The following is a 22,710-nucleotide window of genomic DNA, read 5'->3' on the forward strand; positions in this document are numbered from 1 at the left end:
ATTGAGAATATGTTTAAAAGACAGGTGGTGATTTCCAGTCACAAAGTCAGAGAGCAGAGAAACACGCGTAAATCCCATGTTTATTAGATCCATAAATATAGTTCCCTCTACACTTAGAGCCTTTAATTTCTAAGAACCCAGCCCTCGGATCTGGGCTGCTGGAATCCCTGGCCAGGGCCGTCTGCGGAAACATGAGTTCAGTTACCAAATATAGCTGAGTGGAGGACGAGGACAGATGGGATCTGAGGCCATAGTTGCCTCAAAGTGACCACGGACCAAGCAGTGTGTCACGAAGAGACGAGGCCACCTCTGCTCCCCTGGTAAAGAAGAAACGGTCCTCTGACAGCCATCACCTTTGGGGATCCTCGAGTAGCCAAGGATCGAAAAGGTCTGTAAAATGTGTCTTAATGTACTAACTAGTAAGGCAATATTTTTAAACTCTTTATTAAATGCTGAAAACATTATAGTCATTTGCCAGAAGATATAGCACTGTTTAGAAGATGGCTTGATTTCTCTTTTATTTGGAGAGAAAAAGTAATGGGAATTCTGTACTCATCTCAAGAACAGAGACCGTATAAGATTCACCTGCAGGCTTTGTTTCTACCTATGTTGTCAGAGAACTGCCTAGTCTGTAATAATCTTAAACTAAATTGGTGCTATTCATTCCAAAAGGATCAAATGTAATGATGGAGCCAACATTCATCAAGTCTGTGTCTGTGCTTTGTTTTAAAGAAAGTAAGAATGCTGTTAATTTGAACCTTGCCTATACTTAAGCTAACTACAAATGGCTTCAAATGATATTCTTTAGGTTGTAGTAACATTTAAGTTGTTAATTACACTTTCAGAGAATTTTTAAATGTTGAGAGTAAAGGCAGACATCTTAAATTCTATCTATGCACAAAGCTTGCCTTTTTTTTTAAAGATAAAGCTTATCAAGGGAAATTATAGTACAGTCAAATTTAAGCTTTACAGTAAAATTTTATATCATGTTGTTGTAAGTTACACATTAAATTGTCTTGAATCCAATAGATGACGTTGATACAGAATGATTTCAGGCTCATGTTACTTTTTCAACATTTGCTAAAAATACTAATTACCTTCTAGTATGAACAATGTGTCCACACTCAGAGCCCACTGCCTGACAATTTAACACTGACCAAGTCCCCTCAATCATGAATGTGCAGAAATGAAATCCTTATTACAGGATAGATACGCTTTCCAATATACTTTTTCCTCAAAAACAGAGCCCACTTCCATTACCCATATTTTAAACATCAGAGTCTATCTGACAAGTTATTACGAATAGCCCATCCCCGTGTGTGCTCAGTGGGGTCCGACTCTTTGGGACCCCATGGACTGAAGCCCACCAGGCTCCTCTGCCCATGGGATTCTCCAGGCAAGAATACTGGAATGGGTTGTCATTTCCTCCTCCATTATAAACAGCAGACAAGGCCTAAGAGATTCATTTAGGCAATATGTATCTGTGAATACATGATTACATTTCCTAGAACACAGGGTCTGTCCTTCTGCATTCCCACGTCTATAATGACTTAGGGTCCCCATCCCAGCTCCGTCCAAACCACTCTGTGTTGCTAAAGCTGAAAGGGCCAGAGCATACTTAACAGTAGAAGAGAAATCTGGACTACATGGGACAGTTACAATCACTTTCATTTCTTTACCTCATTTTTGTTTAAATGTAGAGGGTAGAATTAGTCAAGATTCAAAATAAATCTGACACATACTTAAAGAGATACCAGCTGAAATCTCCAAAGCCAAGACAAGAGCCTGCACTTCACTGATATATGTGTGTGTGTGTGTGTGTGTGTGTGTGTGACATCAAAGGGAACTGTGATATCTGAGCTCTAGCCAGTAATTCAGGCATCTGGAGGTGACAGCTATGCCCCAGTTAAATTCCAGTAGAGCAGCTCCCACAGATTCAATATGGTGGATAAGATGGTATCTGAAGAGGACACCAGTAACTGCAAACACTTTCTCTGGAAACATTTCATATAACTATTGTGGGCATGAAACCAGCTATTATGTTATGTCTCTGAAGCTGAGCTACAATATACTGTCTGGGAGTATTTAAAGCTGGAGAAAAAATATGCCATACCTCCCTGTGATGATAACTTGCTTAAAGATCAGGAAAGAGTGGAATCCACATGTGTTTATTAAGAAATAGTTGATAAAATTGTTGTGCATTTGGGGTTTAATAAAGTTTTCATATTTGCCTTTTGTCCTATAGGGCCCTTGGTAAAAAGAACATTACAAAGAAAGAAAGGAAGGAAGGGAAGATTGATTTTAAAATGATGATTACATCTGATTCACTTTGTTGTACAGCAGAAACTAACACAATATTGTGAAGCCATTACATACGGTGGTGTGTGTGTGCACTCAGTCATGTCCAACCCTTTGCGACCCCATGGACTGTAGCCCATAAGGCTCCTCTGTCCAAGGCATTTTCCAGGCAAGGATACTGGAGCAGGTTCCCATTTCCTTCTCCAGGGGATCCTCCTGACCAAGGGATGGAACCTACATCTCTTACGTCTCCAGCATTGGTAGGCAGATTCTTTACCACTAGCGCCACCTGGGAAGACTCAATAAAATAAAAACTTCTTTAAATACTTGGAGAAATTAAAAAACAAATAAATGATGATTAAAGAAGACAACTGAGGTAACATAAACACACTTTGTTTAACCCTTCATGAAGTGGACAGCCTCTTTTGGAAGAGCTGCACCCTGAGGAGGAAGGCACAAAGCTTTATAGGAAGAGAACAGGGAAGAGAAAAATGGAAATAACTTGACTGGCTGGGGTTGCAGAGTCACTGTTGTTTGTGGTGAGACGAGCAAGGACATAAATTGGGAAGCCAGCGCTGGCCTGGCTTGGGGCTGGCTGACCGCATGCAAATATTTCAAGCAGAGTGTCTCTGGTAGCTCAGCTGGTAAAGAATCTGCCTGCAATGCAGGAGACCCAGTTCAATTCCTGGGTAGGGAAGTTCCCCTGGAGAAGAGACTCCAGTAGTCTTGGGTTTCCCTGGTGGCTCAGATGATAAAGAACCCAATGCAGGAGATATTAGAGACATGGATTTGATTCCTGGGTCAGGAAGATCCTCTGGAGGAGGGAATGGCAACCCTCTCCAGTATTCTTGCCTGGGAAATCCCATGGACAGAGGAGTCTGGCGGAACACAGTCCATGGAGTTTCAGAGAATTGGACACGACTGAGTGACTAAGTAGAGAGTGTCCTTAAGGACACAGAAGTTCCCCGTGCTTCGGTTTGGTGACATGGGCCTCAGGCAGGAGCAGCTCCATGTTGGACCTAACCTAAAAATGTTAAATCAACAGAAGGAAGAAATTTCATATAGGACCTGCATGTGCTTCCAGAACAAGAAAAAAAAAATGTTTTAAAGCTTTTTCAAATTTGGTTTTAATAGTTTGCGTTTTATTTTAAAATATTTTTAGTCCTGAATCTTTGTACCAATGGTTTTTAATACTTTTAGTAATTGTTTAAATAGGAAAATAAACAGAAAGCAAAATGCTAAATTAAACATTGAAATCACTCAGAATTTCCACTCCCACCACAAAGATAACAGCAACCAAAGATTCCCCTAACTGCATGACTCCTTACCCACCACAGATGTAATCAGCGCCCACTGCCTGATTCCCAATCTTGCAACCTTCCTGTGTATTTATATCTAAGTATATATGTACTTTTAAATGCCCTGTGAAATGTTGCTGCCACTGTCTGGACTCTCTAAAGGACCTGGCCCCTGTGGTTCAGAATACTGAGTGATCCTTGCTGCCTGTCAGTCTTTTTCTAACATCACAGACTTTTCCCCTTCAAAATTGTAGTAGCTCATCAATACCTACAAACTATTCCATAAACTGCCACAAAAGTGCTCCCTTTATCTACATTATTCAAGTAAATACCCGTAATGTGCTCACTGGGAAAAGACAATGTGGCAGTTCCACGCAGGTTTCAACTGTAAGTCTATTTCTTGCTGGTTCAACTTTGGCCAAACAATTGGATGTTTTTGTGCCATAGGTTGGATAATCAAAATAAGCAAAAGAAAAACAGTGCTTACCCTATTATTCTCAGGATCCAATGGTTCACTACAGATTTTCCTGGATTTACATGGGGCTCGCTCCCGGCACATCCATCCCAAGTTGAAAATGCTTTGAACACATCTCACTTACCTACCAGCCCAGCCCACCTTTGTTACTAACCAGGGCTCTTGCCTCCTTAATCAATAGAAATTGATGAGAGGCCTGAGGAGAAATTCAGACAAGGCTTTACTAGGGCCTCTGCTGCACTGGCAGGGATCGAGAACAAACAACAGGTTCCCTTGCTCACTTGCTCCCTAAGGGGGGGTAGTCAAGCTGCTCCGTTATATGGGCTGAGGGTAGTGGAGTGTCCAGGGGTCGAGCTGGAAGGGTGGCTTAGGTGGCTTGCCCACCCCTCTGGTGTTGGTGTGTGCAGAGGGCATGTGCAGGTACCTGCTTTTGTTTCAAATGCTTCAGAAGTGGCAGTTGGGCTTTGTGGTGTCTTTGTATCTTGCCATCCATAATTTAGGGCTTCCCAGGTAGCACTAGTAGTAAAGAACCTGCCTTCCAATGTAGGAGATATAAGAGAAGTGGGTTCCATCCCTGGGTCAGGAAGATCCCCTGGAGGAGAGCAAGGTAACCCACTCCAGTATTCTTGCCTGGAGAATTCCATGGACAGAGGAGCCTGGTGGGCTATGGTTCATAAGTTCACAAAGAGTCAGACATGACTGAAGTGACTGAGCATGCACATGCATAATTTGCCCCAATCACTCATGCAGTTATTTTTAGGCCCTTATAGTTTGTTTGTATTTTGTTGCTGGAGGAGTTGATTGTCCCAATGCAAGCACTACAGCAAAGGGCCACAGGTTCTGGCCTGTCTCACCTTCAGTGTGCCAAGAACACTTCCATCAGCCTGCAGTTGGGCAAAACCATCTAACACAAAGCCTGCTTTTCAATAAAGTGTTGAGTATCTTGTGTAAGTCATTGAGTACTGAACTGACAGTGAAAAGCAGAGGGGTTGTCTGGGTCCAGAAGAGTTGTAAGTACATCAGTTGTTTACCCTCATGATCATGGGGCTGACTGGGCACAGTGGCCACTTCCCATCATCTCCAGAGAGGATGGGATTATGTCACTGGCCTGGGAAAAGAAACAAGTTCAAACTTCCTAGTACAATTTCTACTGAAGGCCTATCACTTTCATAACACTGTAAAGCTGATCTGTCCAACCACTGCAAGTCAGATCATCAGTTTGGGAAAGCCTTCAGCTCAAAACTTGGAAATGGCATTCCTTGGGGAAGGTGAGCTTTTATTGTTTGCACCTGCATTCTTCTCCTTCCAAGACCCTGTTGCTTCTCATGAGGTGCTTTGTCTCCCTCAACCTCTCAGTCAGGGAATTTTTTTATCAATACATTTCAGCAGCCAATGTGCTTGCCTCGAGATGCTGCAGGGGGTGTCCACAAGTCTTTTCTGACCCACAAAATAGAGGGTTATCCTGGACAACATAGATCTTGTTTTCAGATAATTGCCCCCAAGGTCAGCAACTCTAAACACAAATGTTATTCATAATTTTAAAATCTTTCTGTCTTTTCTATTAGTTGTGCATTCATCTGTGAATCATATACATTTATATGTCTATTACATGTTGAGGAACTCAAAAATAAGTGTTTTCCCAAACACCAAGATAGCAATGCTGAGACAATTTAAGAAGATAAAATTGCTTATGTCAGAATGTGATACGCATAAGAAATATTAAATGTTCAGTGAAAACTTACTTATAGGCTCTATATTTCATAGTTGAATATGTGTCCAACAGGCCAGATAATGTGAACTTAGGGAGAAGTTGTGCACCATAAAATTAACAGTTAGAAATGACCTATAAATTGAGTGGCAAGAAATTCCTTAAGAATGGATGAAATATGCACGGGGATGCAACGACATAGGTGACCACAGGAGTTAGCGCCTGACAGCGATGCTTCCTTGGGATACGCCAGCTGTGGATAGCTGCTTGCCGAAGGTCAAGATGGACAGGCAGCTACGATGCCTCCTAGTGTTTTTTTTCAGACTCTCCCAAACCTGTGCTTTACCGAATGTTTGCTCATGACTGAGAGTTTGGCATCACGTGTGATTATCATCATCACCGGCTGCAGGAGGGTGCCCGCAGCTCCCCCACTGCACAGTTCAAGAGTCTGAAGCACCGCTGGGCTAAAGGGTCCTCCTGCTGTCACTGTCACCCCGCCCCCACAGTGGAACGGCTGTGGTCTGTGGACACCAACGGCAGCCTGCAAACACCCATCCAGCCCGTGCCGCTTCACTTGTTCCCTAACAACTTTGGGAGATGATCCGACGGATGAAAACACATTACAGTTTCCAAAGATCAACTAACAAAAGATTGACGACGAAACCAAGCCTAAGAAATCAGAGCCTGACATTTTCTGTTTCCTAGTTTTTGCATGTGTGTACAGTCGCACAGTCATGTCTGACTCTTCGAAACCCCATGGACTGTAGCCCACCAGGCCCCTCTGTCCATGGGATTCTCCAGGCAAGAGTACTGGAGTGGGTTGCCATTCCCTACTCCAGGGGATCTTCCCAACCCAGTGATTGAACCTGGGTCTCCTGCATTGCAGGCAGATTCTCCACTGTCTGAGCCAACAGTGGAGCCCTTCCACTTTTTATTTTTCTCTATTAAAATGGCAGCTCCTTAGGGCAGAGAAGCCCCCTTTCCTCATGGCTGTGTCCCCAGCCTGCAAAAGAGGCATGTAGTAGGCACTCAGAGAATCACTGCTGGTGAATAAGAAAGTAAGACAGAAACATGCTTTGACTAAAAACATTTGTATTTCTATGACTCAGAATTTAACTCTGAACTTGCTGGGACCCATGATGAAGGGTATTAACACTCACAGAATTCCCCTGATCTCATAGTAGACATGCCAGAAAAGGAATGCCTATCTGGTTCTGAATATTTTCACAACAAACTTTTCTTGATGGTAATGAAAACCATAAAAATCACTGTCTCTATAGATAAGGGGTTTTTTTTCCAGACCTACCACTTTTGTTTTTGAACAGTAACACCTATATATAGTTTGCGTGTACTTGTTAATGGTTATGAACACACAACACTGATTACTTTATCAAGTCCTTCTCAGAAAGCAGAGCCCAGGCGTTGAGTGACCACTGATAAGACAGGTGACAAAACCAGGCAAAGAGCAGAACGCCTCCCTCCTCACTGAAGAAATCCCAGCCCAGGGAGGAGTTTGGGGCCAGGGGCTGAGAGCAAGAGGGGGTCACAGACAGGTCTGCATCTGCCGTGGCCGTGTGGCTCCCTCTCCTGTCAAATCCCACCCAGGACTCAAACCCGGTTCAAACACCAGGTTGGTTCTTCCTCAACTGCCACGATCGTGACCTACACCCTGCCAGATGTCCACCACATAGAGGCTGTCACACACCTGTCTCACACACCTGCTTTCCTGACCTTCACAGGGCTCTTAACTCATACTTATAGTTCAATAAAATGAGTGTATAGCAAAATGCCTGCAAAGAAAGTTGCTGTTGAGTCCTTCAGTCATGTCCGACTCTTTGCAACCGTGGGGACTGTAGTCCGCCAGGCTCCTCTGTCCATGGGATTCTCCAGGCAAGAATACTAGAGTGGGTTACCACTGCCTTCTCCAGGGGATCTTCCTATCACAGGGATCAACCTATAAGTCCTGCATTGGCAGGTGGATTCTTTACCACTGAGCCACCAGGGAAGCCCTCAGAAGGAGTGGATTTGATTGACTGGGCAGTCACCAACAAAAAGTGAAATTAAGTACAGTTTTCAAGGAGCTGGAGTTGGAAACACAGAACAGACAGGACGGGCAAAGAAACTGCATGTGCAGAGCGTGGGGATGTGGAAGAATACAGCTGTTCACAGCAGGGAGTGGACAGCTGGGCACAGGGACACAGGGCCTGTCCGAGTGACGTGGGGCATGAGACTCAAGAATTCACATTTCACTGACACCCAGGAGTGCACAGGGAGCCTGCCTCCTACATGTGGACCTCCTCTTATGGGACGGGGGCCCCACTGGGGAAAAGGGATCAAAGGAGTGACATGGCCAAACTTGCGTGATTTCTCCCACCGTCAGATCTCCCGTGTCAATCTCCCACGTCCCTCCCTCCTCCTCTTTGGTTTCTCTGACCTTGTCTAATCCCTCTTCCTGGATCAAGGTTCCTGACAGAGGACGAACCTTGCCTGGCTCACCTTCTTCTTTGTATAGTCAGTGAGGAAAAAACAGTTGTCAACGGAATTCATGCCCGCTTCTCACTCTGGGAAAGGATGAGTGACCAAAACCCGCAGGAGACGTTTCTCCTCCTGAGCAGGCTGGACCCACAGACTCTAGAGGAAAACAAGCGACTAAACCACTGACAGGGAAGACACGAAGGAGATGGAGGGGAAGCAGAAGGATCTTGAGGAGATTCTGCTTCCCTCAGAAAGAAGAGAGCAGGCAGAGACGTACAGACGTGCTGGAGCCTCATCCAGACTTGCCCGCCATCCACGCTGCTCTGCAGCGGACACTCACCTCGCGCCCTCTTTACTTGCTTTTCAGTGAGCTGCATTTTCTTTCCTTTTAGGCCCCCATAAAGTCGCTTTATTTTGATTCCCAGTAAAGCAAGGGAGAGAGAAGAGGTGACTGCAGGTCAGTGTGTCGACTCCGCGTGTGGCCCCGAGTCTCGGGCAGGCTGGGGCCGGGGAGAGCCGGCGGCCGGTGCAGCGAGCACTGCTGCTGTGCTGGGGGCGGGGCCCCCGAGGCCCCACCCAGCGCTGAGCAGGACCACGCTCTGTCCTGCCGTGACACTCGCCTGACGCCCGGATGGGGCCCTCTGAGGGCCAGCAGCATCCGTCACCATCAGCAGCGTGCTCCGGGCTGCCCGTGCCCGGCTCTATTTCACCTCCTCTGCCCTTCCTCCCTGTGACCTCTCAGCCCCTGACCAAGCTGTGTACTCCTACGTCTACCAGACCCGGCACGTGCGTGTCTCCATCCTCCACCCTACAGCGGGCAGCTGCCCTCGGAGCGGTGCGACCCACACAGAAAGCACCACCTCCCTCCTCAGCGAGCCCAACACCTTTCCACCCGCCAACTCCTCCACGACGTAGTGGAAGCGGGAGGCAGGAAAAGGCAAGGGCCGCAGGGACACGCCATCATCTGAAAGCAGGCTCAGAGTCTGAGGCGTGAAGGGACCCAGGCCCGGCCAGTGAGCAGCCCTTAGTGGCACACTCAGCCAGCTGTCGGGGAGTGGTGGTCGTCAGGCTGAGCAGTGAGATAAGAGGTGGATCTGTCTTCTCACCCAGCCTCAGGCCAGAGAATGAGCTGGGGGCCCAGGAGCAGTCTGGGGGCTCTGTCCTGCGGGCTCCAGAGGCTCACCAAGGCTGCTGGCCAAGACCAGGCCTCCAGGTGGCAGTGACCCTCTCCCCATCCCCACCTCTGTGATCTGATGGCATCGCCCATCTGCATGGGACCTGCCCCCACATCTGGGCGTCCTGAGGAGCCTGAGGCCAGCTGGGTCCTAGGTGCCTGGCCCCCTCAGCCGTGACCACTGGACGGGTCTGGGGACCTGGCCCTGAGAGACACCATCTGAGCTCTGCCTTCTCTTGGCCAGGACTGGGGCAGGGGAGGGTGACAGCTGCGCCTGGGGACCTGGCCTTTCCTGTCAGATCAGAGAGGAAAGTTGATTTGGTGGACATTTACAAGAGCACTGTGACGGTGCCCTGCCTCAAAAACATAGGCTTTGACACTAAGACATTTGCCACAACTCACCACGTCCTCCTTCCCCTTTCCGAGATGTGGGCTCTGCTGAAAGCTTTTGGAGTTTACAGTTTTTAAGGCAGAAGCCACCTGTCACCTTACAGGACCTGCAATAAACCTTTCTCTGCTCCAAATTTCAAGGTTTTTATGTTTTTCTGCCTCATTGTGTGTCAGGCACAGGGATCACAGATGGGGCTCTTGAGGTGCCTTGAAGTAGCTGCCCCTGTAGTAGGTGTTGGGGGTCCTGAAGATGCCCATCTCCCAGTCGTAGGTCACCCTCATCCACCAGGGCACCGAGAGGCCCACCCCAGCTCCTCCTGCAGCTCCTTGAGTGGCAGCTGTGCCTCATCTGGCTGGGCCACCTGGCCCTCCATGTGCCCCCAGCACTCATGGTGTGCTGCATTTTCTATGTCTTCTCACCAACACACAGTTGCCAGATGCACTGTGGGGAACAAGCCATGAAACCTCGGAACTATAATGGCGATGTCTGCAGTTGTACTTCTTTGCTTACAGCCTCTTAATTTGGCCGTTGGTTGAATAACAAGGAAATCTCTGAGGCATACTATTCTAGTAGGCTTGGGCCACGTAGAAACCTCTCCTTCCATCCACATTATATGAGCGCTTTCCTGAGTCCTGTGCATGTTTTAGCAGCAATATTGGGGTCACAGATTAAACCTGGACTATATATGCCCTCCTGCTATTATTTTTTCTTTCACTCTGCAAGCAGTTTATAAGCAACACCTGATTCAGACAACCGGATCCCATCAAGTGGCACCTTTTTAAAACCACAAGTGTGAGACGAACAGTGTGGGTCATCATATGGGGTGGAGTCTTGGCTCCCCCCTCAGTTTTTTTCTTTCTAAACCGGGCCTGCCAGTTTTGGGGTCTTCTGTTTGTTTGGGGTGTTGGTTTTTAAAATTTATTATTTTTAGTTGCACTGGGTCTTCGCTGTGGTGCTTCGGCTTCTCACTGCGGTGGCTCCTCTCGTTGCGGAGCACTGACTCTAGGGCACGAGGGCTTCAGTAGCTGCAGCACGTGTGACCAGTAATTGTGGCTCCAAGGCTCTACCACGGGCACAATAGTTACAGTGAATGGACTCAGTTGCTTCTCAACATCTGGGATCTTCCCAGATCAGGGATCATTGAAACTGTGTCCTCTGCATTGGTAGGTGGATTCTTAACCACTGAGGCACCAGGGAAGCCCTAGTTGTACAGTTTCTAAGGGAAATAATCTGTATAATGGCTGTTGGTAAATGCCTCCCCCATGCTGAGCAGTCCAGTGATTATCTGCCCCTTTACGGGGAAGTTTGCTGACTAGAGCACAGCTGTCCCTCTGCACCTGAAATTTAGTAATCAATTTTCAGCTCTTCCTTGAATTAACTAATGAATGAATGAATGAATGTGAATGCACATATGGGCACACCAGGAAAGGAAGAGATAAAAAGGTTTCAAAAATTTCATCAAAAACTAAACACTAATGAAAACAAATCAAAGTGCATTTTGTGGTTTAGGGTGACATAAGCAGAGTCAGATTTGCTTAAAATATCAACACACTCCTATTCGCATAACATCAATGAAATTCGAGCTGTAAGAGAAGTGGGTGGGGCGATGGAGGAGGGCCTGAGGGTCAGAAGCCCTGGACCACTCACAGCACCAAGGGCGGGGTCACCCTCCTGAATTATTTGAAGAGCTTTAGTGAGATGCTTGGGCTTCCTCAAGGCGCCAGTTGTAAAGAATCCTCTTTCCAATGCAGGAGATGTGGATTTGATCCCTGGGTTGGGAAGATCCCCTGGAGGAGAGCATGGCAACCCATTCCAGTATTCTTGCCTGGAGAATCCCATGAACAGAGGAGCTTGGCGGGCTACAGTCCATAGGGTCACAAAGAGTCAGACACGACTGAAGCGACTTGCACAGCACAGCACCGTGAGATGCTTAGTACTCACTCGGGGGCAAATATCAAATTAAAATAATGAACAAGGAACTTCCCCGAGGGTCCAGTGAGGACTCTGTGCTTTCACTGCAGGCAGTGCAGGTTTCATCCCTGGTTCCAGAAGTAAGATCCCACAAGCCAGACGGTCAAATAAATAAAAACAGAATTTAAAAAATTAGGAAAATGGTCAATAATAAACACAGGTATGCTCGATGCCTTTTCCAATTTATAGAGGAAATGATTTTAAAAGTATGTTTTCCCCTTTATGTTTCTCCCAACTTGTGGATGAGTAGTACCGTGGTCATACGCGCGCGTGCACACACACACACACACACACACCCACCCAGTCGTTCCTACTAACGCAGGTGTGTCTCCTGTCCTTCAGAGCCTGTGTTCAAGACACCGGCCTTCCTGTGGAAGCGGACAGAGTGCATGAGAGCCTCTCGACTATGTCCGAGACGTCTTCCCACGACTCCTTCTATGACTCGCTCTCGGACCTGCTGGAAGATGGCGAGAATGCGGCCTTCTTCCCCGGGCTGTCGGCCTTCCTCAGCCAGGAGGAGATCCACAAGAGCCTGGATCTGGCCCGCAGGGCCATCGCCAGCTCTGAGACGGACGACTGCGACTGCGAGGAGGTCCCGCAGTGCTGCAGCCCCTCGCCCAGGAGCCGCCGGAAGCCACCGGCCCCTCCAGAGGTCCGGCCGGGCGAGCACGCGTCCCCAGGGACACCTGGGGCCCGCAGGCGGGTACCTGCCGCGCCTCCGCCAGCAGAGCAAGCCGAGCACATCTCCTCACCCGCATCGCGGAGGAAGCCCGGAGTCTCGCCCCTGCTGGCCAGGCCCAGCTACATCCGGAGCCTGCGCAAGGCTGGGAAGCAGGTGGCCAAGGCCCCCGGCACCACTGCCAAGCCCAGGGCCACGCGCCCTGGCAGGGCCGGCCCCCAAAGCCCGCTGAATGACAAGGCGGCCACCCTCATAGAGGAGCTGACCTCCATCTTCCGAGAAGCTGCCAAGCCCAGAACCAGGAGCCCGGACGGGGAGTCCTCGTCCCCGGACAGCGGGTACCTGTCCCCTAAAAACCAGCCGTCAGACCCAAGGAGCGCCTCGGCCAGCCGGAGCCCCACCCGGGACCAGCAGGACGTCGAGGCCGAGGCCAGGCCTCCGGCACCTGGGCATCACCCAACCCGGGACAGGCAGGACGTGGAGGCTGGGGCCAGGCCCCCAGAGCCCAGGCATCACCACCCTGTGGCCCAGGATTTGGCCCGGCCCAGCCACAGCCCCTCATCCCCACCGCCCCGCAGCGCCCACCACCCACCAGCCGCTCCCAGGTTCATCCAGAAGCTGCGGAGCCAAGAAGTGGCAGAAGGTAGTCGGGTCCACCTGGAGTGCAGAGTCACTGGGAACCCACCTCCTCGGGTCAGGTAGGACTCTGGTTGCGGAGATTAGATGCTTTGCATAGACCTCACTTGTACTTTAGTGTGAGAGAAGAGATTTCTGTTACAAGGCAAGGGCGTGGCTCCCCAAGCACACAGACGCAAGTATTATGGCCCTGGCTTTTGAGGAAAGGAAAGGCTCCATTGCAAGCTGGACCAGCAGGGAGACAGGAGCCAAGGCTCAAATCTGGTTCTCGATCCAGGGATCAGGGTGGAATTTAAGGGTCCAGGGAATTTCAAGCTTGGAAGCTGCCTTGATGATAGTCCACAGTATTGCACCTTGTGCTGGAGCCGGGTCATCCTCACTTAGGGACTCCTCGCTTTGTAAAGCACAAGTGTGGCAGCTTTTCTATGCTCCGATATCTGCAGACTGAAAATGCTGGGTTTGTGGTTATCCTGGAGATGGCTAGGGAGCAGGGGGTTGGAGGGGCATGGGGTGGAGGGTGTGGGGGTGGGGACCCATCTTGAACTTGCACAGTGCGGTCTCCCTACAATAACTGCAGATTTCCTCAATACACCTATGCAAGGAGCTATGTCCGTTTAAGCTCGGTGATGTTTTACCTGCTTTTTCTTTGTTCACGCCTCAGTCTTAAGAGAAGTAGGGCTGAGGACCTCTGCTAGCTGCTTCCTGCTGATGAGGGATGTGGGTTTTTATAAGAAGAATGAAATTGTTTTGCACTTACCTAATAAATATTTGCATGTTCCACCTTGAACTCTGAAGTCTCAGGCAATCGTCCTATGAGTCTGGGGCGGGGCAGGCGGTGCTCTTTAAATGTAGGAGGTGGACAATGAGGACAGAATTTGATGAGTAAGAGGATTAACCCTGAGATACTATGGCTCCTAACTTTAACAGTCCTTCAAAACAGACCTTATTTCTTTGGGAATCCATGAAAACCTGTTTTTAACATTTTAGTGATTGAATTTGGATTTATGTAGGCCTGTACCAGACTCTTAGGTCAAAATAGTCTGCTTTTGAGATGCTACTCTCTTCTCGTCTTGGCCAGGTGGAGTCTTAGCTGTTTCCTTTTGAAGAGTTACTTAAAGTACCTGGGAGTGGGGTGGCCAGGGTGTGACTACTTTAGCTTTCCTGGAGGATGTGTAACCAGAAGGACGTCACAGGGGCTATTTCATATGCCTGCACGGGTGCTCACTGTGTGGGTTTGTCCAAGTGTGAGGAGGATGCAGTCCTGGGGATTGTGCAGTGCAAGGGGACGTCGTGGGAAACCCTAGTGGGCTAGACACATATTTATGTGTAGAAAAGAAGACAGCACCGAGACGCTGTACACATTTTATCAAATGTAGTGCTGTTACCACTGAGACCTTCAGGAAGATCTCCTGTAGAACATCATGTACAGGCTCAATAGGAGCTTGTTTTCAGGGCCACTCTGACCCTCAGCAGGGCAACTGGTCAGACCTTATCCCAGGTTACTCTGGTTTCTTGGCTTGTCTTGGCGAAGGAATGATTCATTGTTTCCCCATGGACTGAGGTCTCCAAGAAGCATGAGCTTCATCACGTTCCAAGGGCCTTGACACCTTTGAGTCACGTCATCTATGAGAGCTCCTCTCTTGTCACTTTGAATCAGAAGAGGCGACCCCATACAAGGGATTATTTCTCGGAGGAAGGCCTTTGTTACTGCAGAAACTTTCTCTGTACTATGTGGGAAAGCCTTGCCACAGTGATGACATCACCAGCGTCTAGACGTTTCTACAGTGTCCCTGGCACTTGGTGTACAGTGAAGTCTCTTTAGCCACCATCCTCTGGTTCTGTCCCTCGAGCATGTAACCCTTTTATCAACAGGGTGGCCCAGTTTTAGGATTGTTTCTGGATTAGCAATCCAGAAACAGATTAGCAATTTGGTTTACCTTTTGAATGCTCATTTGTCTTTATGGACCAACAGTGAACTGCTGGAGTCCATGACATTTTACAGCCCTCCCATCATGGGTTCCTCAGTGTAGATGAGTAAAATTCTGTCCATTAAATGTTTGGGATAAACTCATCATAAACCTGGCCTCTGTGGCTGTTCGTCCTGAGCGCCATCTAAGTCCCCAGTCTTCATGAACTCCCTGTGCATGCTCTCTGGATGATCCATTTCCAGATCTGAGGCTTCAATGAGGATGGTCCACACTCGAGTTAGTGGTAGGGTCTCTAGATCTGGGTCTTTGGTTCTGGATGCTTGTTGTGCCGCCAGATCCACCTAATTATTTCCTTTAGTTAAGTGATGATCCATTTGAGTGACCCAAGCAGCACCCAACAGCTGCTCCTCCTGGCATTTTAACAGCATTTACTAATAATAAGGTTGGTGTCTCCTCTGTGTGTTTCGTTTCTCTCCTTCCTGACATCAGTGGACCTCTCTTTCCAGGTGGCCCCGTGCACACATACGACGGAGAAGGCTGACTTGGAGTCAGTACATGTGGTCACTGTCTCTTAGCTCCTAGGCTCAGGGCAGGAGACGATGAGAGCAGTGAGCTCTGGGCAGATGGACCCAGACGATGGCTTCTGTTTCCAGGGCTTCCTGATGAGCTACAACTGCACGCCCCCCTCCCTTGTTTGTGAAACTGGTCCCATCCAAGAGTATGTCTAAAGGCTGACCAGTCAGCTCAGGTCTTCAGTTATTTGTATACAGTTGTAAACAGGCTCTCCTGTTGTCCTAGGGAGCAGAGTGGCTGGGTTTAGAGTTGATACTGCCTGTAAGGTGACATTCAGATGTCGAGTGGTGTGCCCTGGTCTTTGCCCCATCTCCCCAAAGTGAGCCCACATCCACTGTTTTGTTCTAGGAAAGGCAGTGCATGATGTGGAGTGTGCCGAGGGTTCATTTTTCAGCCCCTTGTGAAAGGTTGCAGTCACAGCCCAGAAGCAAACTGGCAATCCTTGATATAGGTGCCCAATTGTTTAGAAAAGTAAGCTACAGGCCTTCTGATGGTATCTAAGTATTGAGTTAGCTCCAAGACTGTTTCATGCACAAAATACCTGGGCAACCAAATGCTGGGCTCTTAAAAGTTTCTCCTTGGTGGTGTGGAACACATTATGACAGCTCAGAGTCCAGCTTAATGGCTTATTGTCATTTCCTTTAAGAGCCTCATGTTTGTGTTTGGCTCAGTCCAACATCAGGAGTCCAAAGATGAAATACTCAGCCATTCCTAGGAATCCTCACAAGCACCTTCTGGGGGTGGCTGCAGTCACCCTAGTTAATGCCTCTGCTCCATCTGGCAGTAAATTTCTTTATCTTTTTGATACTTCAAACACTAACTAGTTTAGAGTTGGTTGAGAAATTGTGTGCTTTTCCCTTGCAAAGTTTATCTAGTCATATTTTGGTCTTCAGTTCAGTTCAGTTCAGTTCAGTCACTCAGTCGTGTCCGATTCTTTGTGACCCCATGAATCACAGCACACCAGGCCTCCCTGTCCATCACCAACTCCTGGAGTTCACTCAAACTCATGTCCATTGGGTCGGTGATGCCATCCAGCCATCTCATCCTCTATCATCCCCTTCTCCTCCTGCCCCCGATCCCTCTGAGCATCAGAGTCTTCTGATGAGTCAACTCTTCCCATGAGGTGGCCAAAGTATTGGAGTTTCAGCTTCAGCATCAGTCCTTCCAATGAACACCCAGGACTGATCTCCTTTAGGATGGACTGATTGGATCTCCTTGCAGTCCAAGGGACTCTGAAGAGTCTTCTCCAACACCACAGTTCAAAAGCATCAATTCTTCAGCACTCAGCTTTCTTCACAGTCCAACTCTCACATCCATACATGACCACTGGAAAAACCATAGCCTTGATTTCAATATACTATCTAGGTTGGTCATAACTTTCCTTCCAAGGAGTAAGTGTCTTTTAATTTCATGGCTGCAATCACCATCTGCAGTGATTTTGGAGCCCCCAAAAATAAAGTCTGACACTGTTTCCACTGTTTCCCCATCTATTTCCCATGAAGTGATGGGACCAGATGCCATGATCTTCGTTTTCTGAATGTTGAGCTTTAAGCCAACTCTTTCACTCTCCTTTTTCACTTTCATCAAGAGGCTTTTTAGTTCCTCTTCACTTTCTGCCATAAGGGTGGTGTCATCTGCACATCAGCCCTCAAATCCTGAATAGAACAGTTATCTCTGGTCCTGGGTTTTTGTACAGATGGGATGGAAGTGTTACATGAAGATCAACAAGGTCTGAATAATTGATATTTAAAGAAGGTGATTGTCAGAGGCTTTATACTTTCCTTCATGTGCCTCTTTAGATGCCTGTTGCTTTATATTTGGACTTCCTTGATGGCTCATAGTGTAAAGAATCCGCCTGCAATTCAGGAGACCTGGGTTCAATTGCTGGGTCAGGAAGGTCCCCTGGAGAAGGGAATGGTTACCCACTCCAGTATTCTTGCCTGGGAAATCCCATGGACAGAGGAGCCTGGTAGACTACAGTTCATGGGGCAGCAGAGAGTCAGACATGACTAAATGACTGATACTTACTTACTTACTTAAATTTAGCACCTTGTCCCCTGGACAGAGTTTTACTGCTACTGGGACAGCCATCTTGGCTCTTTCTGGCCTTCTGTCAATCCAAACATCACTCTTAGCTTTTGCAGAATTTCTTCAGGACATCTAGGTGAGGCTTGGTCTTCCAACTGTAAAGGTGCAGCTTGGAGGGCAGAAGATTGACCTGGGAGTACACTTAATGTTCTCCACAAGGGAACAGGGCATCAGGGCAGGTCCAGCTGGATATTCCACATCCACATCAGTATATCGTCTGTCAGCCTTCAGCCCTCTCAGGGAAGAGGAGGGGTTCCCCTGGGGCCCTTGCTGTACTCCTGGATCTCGTTTAAGCTGTTTGGTTCAGGACCCCTGTTGAGGTCTGTTATTAAACATTCCTTATGATGGTTCAGCCTTGCTCAATCCCCTTGGGTCACGGGGGTCCCTTCTGGGTCAGCTCCAGGCATGGTCCATGCCTCCCAAGTCCTGATTGGACGATTTGGTTGTGATTCAGGCTGCTGCTGCTAAGTCGCTTCAGTCGTGTCCAACTCTGTGTGACCCCACAGATGGCAGCCCACCAGGCTCCTCTGTCCCTGGGATTCTCTAGGCAAGAACACTGGAATGGGTTGCCATTTTCTTCTCCAATGCATGCATGCATTCTAAGTCACTTCAGTCATGTCCAACTCTGTGCAACCCCATGGACTGTAGCCCACCAGGCTCCTCTGTCCCTGGGATTCTCCAGGCAAGAACACTGGAGTGGGTTGCCATTTCCTTCTCCCATGTGATTCAGAGCCTTCCCTAATACCATCCTGTGCTTCTCCACAGGAGGGTGTTCATGAAGGCCTGCATGCAGCCCAGTTAGGGTGATGAGTAGCAAAACATGTAAAGAGATTCTCTGTTTTCTGAGGGTCATCTCAGTAAGATGGCTTATTATTGCTCTAGTTGTATAAGTTCAAGCTGAAACTTGTGTTGGCCTTGGTCAGAGTCCCCTGTGTTGGCCTTGGTCATCTAAGCCTTCTGGGACCTGCTCTAATAGAAATGCCCTGCCTGCGGTAGAGTGCTCCCTGGGCAAACTGAGCACCTTGGTGGGTACAGGGAGGAAAGAGTGTTCCTTTATGATGATCGGATAAGGGCAGCCCTGGGAGGGCTGTTGGTACCTTCTGCACTGCTCACAGGAAGACCCCCTTCGTGGGCAGGGGGACCATGCAAGGGGCTGCTGGAGGGGCGTCTGCATGCAGTCAGTCATTGTTTGGCTTTGACTCCATGAACACAGGCTTTTTCTGAGGTTCTTCCCTCTGAACCACAATCTTACATCTCTTCTGCAAATTCTTATTCCAATATAAAGGCATAAATGATTGTATAATGGGATTAACCCTGTTTTTCCTCTAATAAAACAAGTCTAATTTTAAAATAGTACCATAGTTCAAAGACCCATTCTCTGGCCATTTTCCCTGAGGCTTCACCTAATACCAGGGCCAGGCAGTGTTACAAAGAAAATAATTTTCTTCATTTCCATTGGCTTATAGCTAAACATCAACCAGTTCTGCAAGAATACATGCCAGGGGACTACAGTCAGTTGTGCTATTAACATTCCCCATTTGAAAGGTTGCTCTCAGGATGGAGCAAAAGGATCCCACGGAGGTGTCTTGGGTGGAAATTCCTCTCTCCCAGGAACAGGGTATGTTCTTCTGGGATGGACGCCTGTGAAACCACTATAGGTCACGGGGGCAATGACTGTCAATCAGGGAGCAGTGTCTTCTGTCTCCTGAGTCAGAGGGCCTTCATTAAATCAGGTTTAAAAGTTTTCCTTCAGTCATCCAACAGCCTCCCCCATTAGCCAATGCTAACAAACAAGGCCCATCTAGTCAAAGCTATGGTTTTTCCAGTGGTCGTGTATGGATGTGAGAGTTGGACTGTAGAGAAAGCTGAGTGCCTAAGAATCGATGCTTTGGAACTATGGTGTTGGAGAAGACTCTAGAGAGTCCCTTGGATTGCAAGGAGATCCAACCAGTAAATCCTAAAGGATATCAGTCCTGAATGTTCATTGAAGGACTGATGCCCAAGCTAAAACTCCAATACTTTGGCCACCTGATGTGAAGAACAGATTCACTGGAAAAGACCCTGATGCTGGGAAAGATTGAAAGCAGGAGGAGAAGGGGATGTCAGAGGATGAGATGGTTGGATGGCATCACTGACTCGATGGACATGAGTTTGAGCAAGCTCCAGGAGTTGGTGATGGACAGGGAAGCCTGGAGTGCTGCAATCCATGGGGTCGCAAAGTCAGACATGACTGAGCAACTGAACTGAACTGAACTGAAAAAACAGACATAAACCAACCTGAACAAAGAAATCCAAGACTGGAACTTTAACCCAGGGTTCAGAACTCTAAGTTGAACTTAAAAAAAAAAGTGCGAGGTATAGTTACACTGTTGTCTCAGGTGTACACCAAAGTGATTCATTTATTGTTCAGGCACTAAGTCATGTCTGACTTTTTGCAACCCTATGAACTGCAGCACACCAGCTTCAGTTATACATATACATATATTCACTCTTCTTCAGATTCTTTTCCCATTTGGGTTATTTCAGAATACTGAGTAGTGTTCCCTGTGCTCTACAGTAGGTCCTTGTTGTTTGTCTATTTTTTATGTAGTACTGTGTGTGTGTTAATCCCCAGCTCCTCCTATATTCCATACATGAGTGACATCATATGATGTTTGTCTTTCTCTGTCTGACTTACTTCATTTAGAATGATGATCTCTAGGCTTATCCATGTTGCTGCAAATGGCATTATTTCACTCTTTTTATGGTTGAGTAGTATTCCATTGAATATGTGTACCACATCTGCTTTATCCATTCCTGTGTCAGTGGACACTTAGGTTGCTTCCATGTCTTGGCTATTGTGAATAGTCCTGTAGTGAACAGTGGGGTGCATGTATCTTTTTGAATTATGGCTTTCTCTGGATATATGTCCAGGAGTGGGATTTCTGGGTCATATGGGAGTTCTATTTTTAGTTTTTTAAGGAAACTCCATACTATTCTCCATAGTGATTGCAACAATTTACATTCTTACCAATGGTGTGAGAGGGTTCACTTTCTCCACAGCCTCTCTAGTGTTTATTGTCTGTAGACTTTTGGCTGATGGCCATTCTGACCAATGTGAGGTGATCCCTTGTGCTTTTGATTTTCATTTCCCTGATAATTAGTGGTGTTGAGCATCTTTTCAGTGCTTTTTGGTCATCTGTGTGTCTTCTTTAGAGAAATGTCTATTTATATCTTCTGCCTATTTTTTGATTGGTCTTTTTTTTTATATTGAGCTGCTTGAGCTGTTTGTATATTTTGGGAGGTTAATCCCTTGTCAGTCAATTCATTTGCAAATATTTTTTTCTATTCTGTGTATTGTCTTTTCATTTTGTTTATGGTTTCCTTTGCTGTGCAAAAGCTTTTAATTAGTCCCATTTGCTTACTTTTGTTTTTATTCTCAGTACTCTAGGAAGGGGATCAAAAAAAGATAGTGCTGCAACTTACGTCTAACCAGAACTTTTGAGGACTTTTTGTATTTCCCCCAAGGTGGGGCTCTAACCCACAATCCTTATTAGACAGTTCAGGCATGGGCATGTTTCAGCAAGGTTACTGGTCAAAAAGACAGCTGACCCAAAGCAGCACAAGGAGCCCGAGTCCAGAGGTGGGGAGGCAGGAAACTGACATCCCTTCCTGTAGACAAGTGCGATCAAGGTGGGCACTCGGAGTCAGGGCTGAGGGCCATATACCCGGGGGCTGCAGGGCCATGGCAGGGGGTCACGACACCCGGTCCCTTCGTGGTCACCAAACATTGTTACCCAGCAAGGGCTGGCTGCTGGACATGCATAGGAGCCAATATAGTAGCCCTTGAAAGCACTTCTTTTGAGGAAAGAAAATGCTTCATTGTGAGGTCAACCAGCAAGGAGACAGGAGGCACAGCTCAAATCCATTTACCAGCTCCAGGGATCAGAGCAAAACTTAAGGGGTTCAGGTAATTTCAAACTTGGAAGCTGATTTGCTAATCAGCGCGGGTAAGCCCCTGGAGCTGGGAGTCAGGTTCTCCTCACTGAAGGGCTCTGATGGCAATGTTTGCATGCTCTGTTCAACAGACTGAAGACACTCAGTTGGGGCCATCCTGGAGACGTGGGTTTCCCTCTTACATGTATATGTGTAGTGCTGCCTCTGTAAAACAACTCAGGTTTGACCAACCCCTTACCTACCTAAGGAGGCAAATGAATTCCAGCTAGTCAGTGTTTCATTTCCTGCACAGTGAGCCCCCTGGAGCATGAGGTCATGTTTTCAAGGACCCACAAGGCAGAGGCGTCTCGTCATGGCAGACATCAATACTAGCTGTGCTCTGGTCCCTGGCAGGTGGATCTGCCGTCCTGAACCAGTGCTGCTAAGTCGGGGGGCGGGGGGTGGTGTGCAAAGGATGGGGCAAGCAGACAGCAGAACAGCACATTGCTACAGGGGGCCCCAAAGGTAGCCAGTAAGATGCCAACTGGTATAGTCAAGTACTGGGCATAATTTGAATATTTACTGGATATGGTTAAAGTGTGGCTAAAACCAGAAGCTGTCTGGCAGATGAAAGGCAGAGGGTGTGTGTGACCTGTCACAAGGTCAGCCCCAAGTGTGTCTGGTCTGAGCGTGGGGTCCATGGGCGCGTGTTCACTATGCTGAGTGCACCACACCTTCAATGTGGCGGAACTTACCCATGAAGACAGAGACGCCAGGCAGGGCGTGGACAGGCCAGTTGCCCATGCCCGGGCTGCAGCCATGAGAGGGCGGACAGCAAACGAACAGCAGGTGAGGAGTATGCGGTCAGTGGTAATCACTGATCACTGACACCACCATGGCCACTGTAATTTCTCTGCATTATTTTGTATGCACAGAAGGTATAGCATCTGTACCTTCTGTGCCAAGAGGTTAAGAGGAACAACCCTGGGGTCTCCCATCATGACTCCACTTTTCAGCAAATGTGTACCTAGACAAGTCATTTTGTGATTCAGTTTATTCATCCGTGAAGTGAGAATTATGATACCCACTCCCATTGTATTT

At 47.7% G+C, this 22,710-nt stretch overlaps 1 protein-coding gene across 5 annotated transcripts in view; it reads left to right on the forward strand.

Annotated features, from left to right (window-relative positions):
- The first annotated feature begins 254 nt into the window (after nt 1–254).
- Nucleotides 255–22,710, forward strand: part of PALLD (palladin, cytoskeletal associated protein) — a 364,941-nt gene continuing 342,485 nt past the window's right edge. For 3 of the 5 annotated variants that reach the window (XM_070794341.1, XM_070794342.1, XM_070794344.1), the window contains exons 1-2: nt 256–388; nt 12,133–13,167. In XM_070794341.1, the coding sequence (XP_070650442.1) occupies nt 12,197–13,167 (971 nt within the window). In that variant the 5' untranslated portion in view covers nt 256–388; nt 12,133–12,196. Of the gene's footprint in view, nt 389–12,132; nt 13,168–22,710 lie in introns of all 5 variants that reach the window. The other 2 variants (XM_070794343.1, XM_070794345.1) reach the window with 2 other exon arrangements.

Source organism: Bos indicus, chromosome 8, assembly GCF_029378745.1.
Source record: "Bos indicus isolate NIAB-ARS_2022 breed Sahiwal x Tharparkar chromosome 8, NIAB-ARS_B.indTharparkar_mat_pri_1.0, whole genome shotgun sequence".
Lineage (NCBI taxonomy): Eukaryota > Metazoa > Chordata > Mammalia > Artiodactyla > Bovidae > Bos > Bos indicus.